The following is a 10,000-nucleotide window of genomic DNA, read 5'->3' as shown; positions in this document are numbered from 1 at the left end:
GGAAGGTGCAAACATGTCGACGTGAGACTGACGCCGTACTTGTGTAGCGACGCGGTGGTTCATGTTTCATTTTTTTACTCAGTGACCCACTGTCTCCAAAACGAGGGACCTCACTGTTACTGTTAGTCAGTTATTATTCATACTGGTATTCGGTATCACTAGCGACCCATGGGTGAGTACTCAGTACTCGGTACTCGTACTGTGAAACAAACAGGTTGGGTGTTTCTCTCGCGAGCTCGCCGCCGCCTTCAATATCTCCACTACGCTCGTGAAACGCTGCCAGAGTGCAACACAATTACTTCACCGTCGCGACAAAACCTCTCCACCCGGAGGGCGAAGGAAGCGGCTCGGGCGGAGGGCACCGACGGAGCTCCCCTGGAGGGACTCCTCCAGCCGCAAGGAAGCTGTGTGGACGCCCTGGAATGTCGGCGCTCAAGGTGGAGGACTCGGCTTCACCTTCCAGCCGCGTCACGTGACTGAGCGTCTCCAATAACGAGGGTCCTCTGAACACCCCACAAGCTGAAGCTGCAATCCGACGGAGGAAGGGGCAGATATGACGGAGGAAGCAGCAGATCTGATGGAGGAAGCAGCAGAGCTGACGGAGGAAGCAGCCGATCTGACGGAGGAAACAGCAGATCTGACGGAGGAAGCAGCCGATCTGACAGGTAAAGCAGCCGATCTGACGGAGGAGGAAGAAGATCTGACAGAGGAAGCAGCAGACCTGACGGAGGAAGCAGCAGACCTGACGGAGGAAGCAGCAGATCTGACGGAGGAAGCAGCAGCTCTGACGGAGGAAGCAGCCGATCTGACGGAGGAAGCAACAGATCTGACGGAGAAAGCAGCAGATCTGACAGAGGAAGCAGCAGATCTGGCGGAGGAGGAAGAAGATCTGACAGAGGAGGAAGAAGATCTGACGGAGGAAGCAGCAGACCCGAGGGAGGAAGCAGCAGATTCTGACACAGGAAGCAGCAGATCTGACGGAGGAAGCAGCAGATCTACGACATGATGGTGTTGTTGCTCTAAGCTGCCCTAATGCCGCTTTGTCACGCTGAAGAACAGAAAGCAGCTCAGACCTGATTAGCTGCTCCGCTTTGTGTGCGAGACAGTGTGTGGAGTTCTGTCTGTCTGGCTGGTTATCAGCCTGATCAGGGGCTTAACCCCCCGGACGCCCCCAGCCAGCCTGAGGATTACACCCAGCCACGGCACCACTCCCAGGGGTGCTTGTTCCCCCGGTTGGTGTGCTGCATCCCTACATCCCAAACCTACAACCAACCCCCTCAAACACACAGCCCGGCCCACCAGACCCCCAAACCAACCCCTCCAAACCTACAACTTAAACATCCAACCACACCACCCGAAACCAACCTAACCCCCAAACCCATACCCGACACCTCCAATCCGAAAGATAATCCGTACCTAGAACTAATCCCCAAAACCCCTAACCAGCCCCCACACTAAAACCAATCCAGCCCCTCAAAACCACAACCCAACCTCACAGACAAAAGCCCCGACCACCACCTCCAAACCCAAACCCAATCCAACCCCCACCGCCCGGGGCCGGCAGGTCAGCGCACGCCCCTCGTCAAGCGGAGCATTTGCCCCCGGGGCCCCGCGGCCCCCGGCGCCCTGGGCCGACGGAGCTCTGGATCCCCGGCGCTCCGTCTGATCACAAGCAGATGTTTGGGTGCGGAGCTCCACAGAACCCGGGTGTGTGGAGGTGCCGCGGAGGGTTCGACAAAGAGCCGCTTTGTGGGAACACCGGCGCTGGATAAACATTCCTTTGTGCGCGCAACATGGCAACGCCGCATCGCCGCGTCCCCGTGAACCCCGCCGGGGCTGGACGGCCGGGGACCCCCCCTGCGTGGGGCCCGGGCGGTCAGAGCCAGAGGAGGTGGAGGTGGAGGCGGAGGAACACAAGACACAGAAGAACCACCAAAACATTCAAACAAGACAGACAGACGCTCATGCAGGCAGGAAGACAGACAGAGAGACAGACGGAGACAGACAGGCAGGCAGACAGTCTACGGAGGTGTTTCCGAGGTGGGAGGGGCTGGGTTGCTCAGGAAGCTGTCGCTGGGTAAAAATACTAATTCAAAAAGCTTCTGCACAAACTCTTTACACTTCATTGAAGGGAATCCCAGCTGCAGCGCTGTGCATTCTGGGAGATCTGGACCCTCTTGTATGACAGCATGCAGAGGTAGGGGCTAGCAGCAAGTGGAGCTGACGGTGTAGTGTCAGGGTTAAGGAGATGACGGTGTAGTGTCAGGGTTACTGACTGTTTGGAGGTCATTAAACCCTCCCCTATCTGTCTGTCTGTCTGCCTGTCTGTCTGTGTCTGTCCGTCTGTCTGTCTGCACACAGCCACAGACAGCTGCCCCAACATGGCCGCTCTAATCTCTTCCACTGAAACAACCGGAGACAATGACACAGCTCATCACACACACACAGTGGGGGGGCAGTGTGTGTGATCAGTGGAGTGTGTCGGTGGTGGAGGGGAGGGGTGGGCGGAGGGGGTGGAGGGGTGGAGGGGGAGGCCTCTGGGAGCTGATTGGTTCCCGAGAAGTAGGAGGAAGAGGAAATGAAACCGGCGACTTTCCACTCAGACAGAGGCTCTCCATCCTCCTCTTCCTCCGTGGGAACCTCCACCAGCTGACCTGAAACCTGCCGCTCCGTCAGCACCCGAACTCCGTCAGGCTAGGTGCTGCAAATGCACCTCGGCTCCTGATTATTGATCTGATCCAGTTCTGCTACCGTCAGTTTGGGCTCATTAGGACATAACGCAAGGCTTGACAATAACAGTTGCCCAGTTGCCCCGGGCAACCAAATTTGGGCCATTGGCAACCATCCCATCCACCCATAAGAACAGTAGAAACCACCAATGAAAGTTTGTTTTCCTGGAGCATTGATTTAGTGGAAATATGGATTAGAATTATAAAGCATATAGGATCCTTATCATTTAATTATAAAATGATTCAAATTCCATTTTCTCAGTCTGGCAACTAGCGGTCGGGTGAGGGTTGCACCACCCGGCCGAGCACCAACCGGCCGAGTCCAACCACACAAATTGGATGGGTGTGATGCGGGATGTGAATTATGATGCATTACTCTGTTGCGGATTGTGCAGGCGGCAGGATGGAGGCGGCGCCGCTTCACCCAGAGGAAGGAGACGGCGCTGCTTCACCCGCAGGAAGGAGGCGGCGCTGCTTCACCCGCAGGAAGGAGACGGCGCTGTTTAGACCCGCAGGAAGAAGATGGCGCTGCTCCACTCTCGGGAAGAAGACGGCGCTGCTTAGACCCGCAGGAAGGAGACGGTGCTGCTTCAACGGCAGGAAGGAGATGGCACTGCTTCACCCACAGGATGGAGGCGGCGCTGCTTCACCCAGAGGAAGGAGACGGCGCTGCTTCACCCGCAGGATGGAGGCGGTGCTGCTTCACCCGCAGGAAGGAGGCGGCTCTGCTTCACCCGCAGGAAGGAGGCGGCGCTGCTTCACCCGCAGGTCGGAGGCGGCGCTGCTCCACCCGCAGGAAGGAGGCGGCGCCGCTTCACCCGCAGGAAGTTTGCTACGTCCGCGAATCTGCTGTTAACCGCCTGCTTTTCTTCCTGTTCCGACCCGATTCCCATCAGCGCACGTCGGCTCAGGGGTCACGGGGGACCGGGGGGACGTGCCGAAGTGGCGCTTCGCCTTCCCAACAAGACGCAGCGCAAAGTGTCTCCGCCCGGACACCTTCCCGGGGGGAACCCGAGCGGAGCGGCGGGGATCTGTTATGTTTCTGTTTCGTTTTGAGGAACTTCCCGCGCCGTCCCTCGGAACTGGAAAGCTCCACCCGAGCAGTGGAAAAAGAGCCTTCCGAGGCGCTTCCCTCCCGTTTACCGTCAACAGAGCAGAGAAAGGTCTCCACGACAATGAGTCTTTTGAAGCAGCTGAATAGGAGCAGCCACGCCCCTGCAGCAGCACGCAGGTAAACACAGAGACACCGTGAGAAGAACTATCTGCAGCAGGTAAGATTGATAGTAATACCTGTAAAACAACTTCTTCGACTTCTGATGATATAACGACAGCACAGCGACGTTGCTACCACCACCACAACAGTACAATACAACTATTATATGAGAATAAATGATCTTTATCTTTATCTTCTACTGTATATGAGAAACAGGCCATGAAACATGATTTAATTCTATTAACACTGAATTGACATCTTGCAGATTAAGACAAAACTCCAGAAACGTGAGTGTGTAAAACACTGCTCCACAGTAGTTTTATAGTTGTATCCAAAGTGCATGTTTCCAATGCAGCTGCATTTAAAACAAAACTTTTTAAAACTTTGACTTTTGGCTGGAGGGGGTGGTAACCGTTTCCCTGGAGCTAGGCTAGCTGAACCCCTCTGTGGCCATGCACTGCGCTAACACAGTTAGCATGCAGACGCAGAGTTTGTTCTCACTTCAAGCTGCAGGAAAGAAGCGAGAAAACAGGCAGAACACATGCACGTCGCTCTGCTCGCAGAGACTCTGTAATCTGTGTAAAGCTGCAGAGGAATGCAACAACAAGCCTCAAAGAACCTCAGACTCTAGAATAGAAGCAACCGCTCTGCAAACCTCTGTCCATGCAATAAACCTAAAAACATGTAAAACACAGCTCTGTTTCCTGTAGAGTCATTTAATAATAATAAAGTTATAATAATAATAATAATAATAAATAAATAAAATAATTATAATAAAGTAATCGCAATAATGATAATAAAATAATAATAATGATTACAATAATAATAATAATAAATTCCTATTAGTAGCAATAATAATAAAGTAATAATAATGAAGTAATAATAATAATAAATTCTTATTAGTAATAATAATAATAATGAAGTAATAATAATAATAAATGATTAATAACAACAATAATAATAAATATTTATAATAAAGTAATAATAATTAGGTCATATTAATAATAAGGTAATAAAAATAATAAAGTAATAAAAATACTAATAAATTATTATTAATAATAAATTATTACTATTAATAATAATAATAATAATAATAATAATAATAATAATAATAAAAATAATAATAATAATAATAATAATAATAATAATAATAATAATAGTAATAATTACTATAATCGAGTAATAATAATAAAGTAAAAATAATAACAATAAAGGAAAGACCTGCAGCTTGCAGTCTCGCACTCTACCCTCCCTGTGACCATCACAGTTTTAAACATTCTGGACCCTAAAACACATTTATTAAACACGCTCAACCGACGCATGTCGCGCCACTTGCAGGGGCGCAGAAAAAACCTCCATATCAGCACTTTATTCCAGTTTCTTCTCTCCATTAACTTCATATCGACGCGACCGAATCAACTGAAAAGGCGCAAAAGCGACGCACGCCGCAGAGACGCGACTCGGTGTGTGTGTGTGTGTGTGTGTGTGTGTGTGTGTGTGTGTGTGTGTGTGTGTGTGTGTGTGTGTGTGTGTGTGTGCGTGTGCGTGCGTGTGTGCGGAATGAGGTGGTCAAAGCTGCGGCACTATACCTTGGGACCAGACGCGCGGTAACCCTCGAAACGGTGACTTTACTCCAGTTTTACGCGCGGCTCGCGTCCTGCATTCCCCTGCAGAGCTCCATGCTGCAGGGTGGAGACTGAAGCCACCAGGCTGCTGCTCCGCTTGTAAGCTGAGCCTCCAGCGGTGACATCAGGGGTCCCCATGGCAACCCCTGACTCCGCCCCCCTCCGACAGCTCAACTTACCTGTCGGACCGGCAGCTCCAACGCACCTTCCCACCTGAGTGACTCCATTCACACACTTTATGGAAATAATAATCTTCCTTAAAAATAAAGGCTTCTTTATGGGGCAGTATTCACGGAAACAAACCGAAAAATGAGAGAATTTCTTTTTCTTTGCAGGATTTACGGATGCACAGTTAAAGTGGTAATCCGTAAGATTAATATGTAAAAAAGAAATCCCATATTTTACACTTTTTGCAGTTGGCCCTTTATAAGAAATATTTGTGTTGTGCATGTGCTCCTCTATATGTTGTTTTAATCGTTGATGGGGGGGTCTGCCACCGTGCAAGAAGTGAAAAACAGCCGCAGGGAACAAGCTCAAGCAGCGTAGCTATTTGTGGTCAGTACACTGTGGAAATAGGTAAACATTCAGTAAAAAAAAAAAAGCAGTTGAGACCTCACCGCGCACTGTCCAGCTCCTGCACAGAAACACACTGAGACGTTGCTCCAGACCAATCAGAATCCTCCAAACCAGAGCCGCAACCTCTCGTTAAACTAGTGTCCGAGCCAACTCCCCTTTCTGGTTAAACAGAAGTTTCAGCAACGTTTTGGCTGTTACGCTGCAGATGCAGCGAGCGGCCAATTCCCTTTTGAGCAATAAACAACGACACGTCGAGGGAACAAAGGAGATAATCACAGGAAGCGTCTCCGCACACTGAGCTCAGGTCCCATCTGACCACCAGGACCACGTCCCAATGGAGACGCTTCAGTTTGCTGGTGATTCAGATCAATCTATAGTCAATGCAATCCAACATCCATATATATATCTATATCCATATCCATATCTATATTTATATCTCTATCCATATCCATATCTAAATTATATCCATATCCATATCTATATTTATATCTCTATCCATATCCATATCTAAATTATATCCATATCCATATCTATATTTATATCTCTATCCATATCCATATCTAAATCATATCCATATCCATATCTATATTTATATCTCTATCCATATCCATATCTAAATTATATCCATATCCATATCCATATCTAAATCATATCCATATCGATATCCATATCTATATCCATCATCCATATCCATATACTGTACCAATACCTATTCCTATACCTATACATATATAAATATATACATATACAATATACACAAATATAGTATTCTGATAGAAATATGATAATAAAGTACAACAATAATGCAGGTACAGAGGAATTGAACTGTGAACCTGTAGGCGGACAGACAGACAGACAGACAGGCCGACAGAGAGACCGACAGACAGCGAGACAGACAGACAGACAGACAGACAGACAGACAGACAGACAGACAGACAGACAGACAGACAGACAGACGGACAGGCAGACAGACCTGCTCCCTCAGTCTCTCCTGGTGGCCCATGATGGCCGAAGCGTGGTGAGGGTACTTGTGCTTGAGATGTTCCAGAAAGGCTTCCCTCTTCTTGTCCATGTCACAGGGCTGCATGGCCAAGACCTCCCTGGGGCCCCGCGGGCCCCCTACTGTGTGCCTGCGAGGGGCCGATCGTCCGGTGCGGAGGTCCCCTCGGGACCGGGGCGTCCCATTGGGGGACGGCTGTCTGCGTCCGGGGGGGGGCTGCACGTCCTCGGGGGACGTGACCTTCAGATTGGACCTTGGTTGTTCTGCAGAGGAGAACCAAGCAGAACTTTAGTTTGATGCTACAGCGAGTACTTACAGTATGTATACTACACACAGCATGTATAGTACACACAGTGTGTATACTACACACAGTATGTATAGTACACACAGTATATATAGTATACTATACTATACTATACAATATACAGACACAATAACATCCTAGACACCAATCATTGAGTAATATACACCCATTTAGGGAGATATACTATAATATAATATAGACTCTGTGTATTCTCTATATTTTTTATATGTTTTGCAATCTTTGTTCTTTAGTTTTGGCACTTGTTTTTCTTCTAGAAAGTTAAGCGTTTTTGTGCTGAATGTCTGTCAGGTTTGCAGCGATCCTCAGCACCACACGTTCCTAGTATCTGCAGACGTCTATGGATCCCCAGAGTGTGAGGCATAAAAGCAGCAGAATCTCTCGCAGAACTCCTGTGTTTACCAAAGGCTTCGTGTTTGCATGCGACGTGTCAACCTGCGGCTCCCTGCTCAACACCTATTGTCGTGGAAAGCAGGTTTCATTAGCATGCCATTTAAATAGTGACAATAAGCTGAGAAAAACACAGGAATGACCCTTAAAATTCTTCACCATGACCCACTAAAGTACTAAAGCTGTTCCATAGTACTTCCAAAGTACATGGACGTCCATAGTACTTCCAAAGTACATTGACTTTCATGGTACCTGTGCAAAATAAATGATCAGTCTAGCTAAACATTCTATCTAAACACAGATTGAGCTTCACCAGGATCCAGACCATGATACCAGCAAAGCAGCTGAGAGAACATTGAATTTCAGGACAATATCTGTATTTCCTGCAGAGTGTCTGCTGGAATAAACATCCCAGAACAATATTAATAAACATTGTTATTATTATTATTATTATTATTATTATTATTATTATTATTATTATTTTTATTATTAACATTATTAAATATGTAGTGATACATTGTGTTTTCACACATGCTGCTTGGAATTTAAACTACTACGACTGCACCAAGAGCTTTGGAGCCTCCACAGAACCTCCAGAACAGAACCCCCAGAGACAGAACCTCCAGAACAGAACCCCCAGAGACAGAACCTCCAGAGACAGAACCTCCTGAGCGAGAACCTCCAGAGAGCTTCTGCTAATGTGTCTCTTCATCACACACTGGCTCCCTGGTGTGGTTGTGATCTGGCCTGAAGTCTGCCAGGTTACAGTCCATGTACTTGGTCTTCAACCAGAGCGGAGTGTTTTCATATTTTTGAAAATGTCCTTTTCTACACATTTTTAGTTCTCTAACAAAACAATGGAAATGTACTTTGTCAGCATCATCCCGCGGGTCCTAGTCCTCCAAAAAATGACAGACTTATAATGCAGTATTTATACGTTTGGGAATTTTCCCACATCATCATCCCCTCAAAGTGTATTTAATCGTACATCCCATTTCAAATAAAAATGATATGAATCTTGACTTGTGCATCTCAGCAATAATCCAATTTTTATTTCCTGCCCCTCACAGTATGAAATCTTAAGATCTGGATGATGTCACCAGGCCTGATCCTCACTGGTGAGACTTGAACCTTGTTTTTGAAGCTGTTGCAAGGAACAACCTGCGTGACGATGCTGAGGAAAGTACATTGATATTGTTTTGTTAGAGAATTAAAACAGAGACAGAACCTCCAGAGACAGAACCTCCAGAGACAGAACCTCCAGAGGACAAAACCTCCAGAGACAGAACCACCAGAGGACAAAACCTCCAGAGACAGAACCTCCAGAGACAGAACTTCCAGAGACAAAACTTCCAGAGGACAAAACCTCCAGAGACAGAACCTCCAGAGACAGAACCTCCAGAGGACAAAACCTCCAGAGACAGAACCTCCAGAGGACAGAACCTCCAGAGACAGAACCTCCAGAGGACAAAACCTCCAGAGACAGAACCTCCAGAGACAGAACTTCCAGAGACAGAACTTCCAGAGGACAAAACCTCCAGAGACAGAACCTCCAGAGGACAAAACCTCCAGAGAACAGAACCTCCAGAGGACAGAACCTCCAGTGATCCACTCTGCGTTTCTCCAAACAAAACCCTGGATGTATTTATATTATTTGTTTTGTTTTATTTAGCCACGTTTCCGTAGTTGAATGAACAGTTAGAACAAAAGCTGTAGATGTGATATGATGAAGATTCTCAAGCCTGGTGGATTATTTCTCGCCTCAGATTTGTTCAGAAACACATTTTGTGAAGTGATGAGGTGAAATGAGTGGAAGTTGACGGACTAAAGCTCAAAGCCCATTGGCTGAGAGGACACAGGGCCCGGCTGCTCATTTACATTTAAACCCAAGTGGAACACTATGGTTTAGAGGTTACAATGACTCCAGTACGTAGTGGAGTGGTATTTTCAGTTTTGGGGACCTCAGAGACATATATTAACTTGGTGGAAAGGAGCATCGTATCCCCCTTAAATAACCCACAAGACATGGAATCATATATATTATATATAACCCATATAACATTTCCCAAAAATGTCTCAAACTATCCATCCGGGGACTTGAAGATCTTTGAACTCAATGGAGATATATACAGTATATACTGTATA

The 10,000-nt window shown here is 47.3% G+C and overlaps 1 protein-coding gene across 5 annotated transcripts in view; it reads right to left on the bottom strand.

The window, feature by feature from the left end:
• Positions 1-10,000, bottom strand: part of kiaa1217 (KIAA1217 ortholog) — a 73,067-nt gene that overhangs the window by 43,583 nt on the left and 19,484 nt on the right. For 4 of the 5 annotated variants that reach the window (XM_080020033.1, XM_080020030.1, XM_080020034.1 and 1 more), the window contains exon 2: positions 7,117-7,406. In XM_080020033.1, the coding sequence (XP_079876159.1) occupies positions 7,117-7,230 (114 nt within the window). In that variant the 5' untranslated portion in view covers positions 7,231-7,406. Of the gene's footprint in view, positions 1-5,531; positions 5,609-7,116; positions 7,407-10,000 lie in introns of those variants that run through there. The other variant, XM_080020032.1, reaches the window with a different exon arrangement.

The sequence above is a fragment of the Zeus faber genome (assembly GCF_960531495.2).
Source record: "Zeus faber genome assembly, chromosome: 19".
Classification (NCBI taxonomy): domain Eukaryota; kingdom Metazoa; phylum Chordata; class Actinopteri; order Zeiformes; family Zeidae; genus Zeus; species Zeus faber.
Note: the sequence above shows the minus strand (reverse complement) of the source record. Positions and strands in the feature narration are given on the sequence as shown.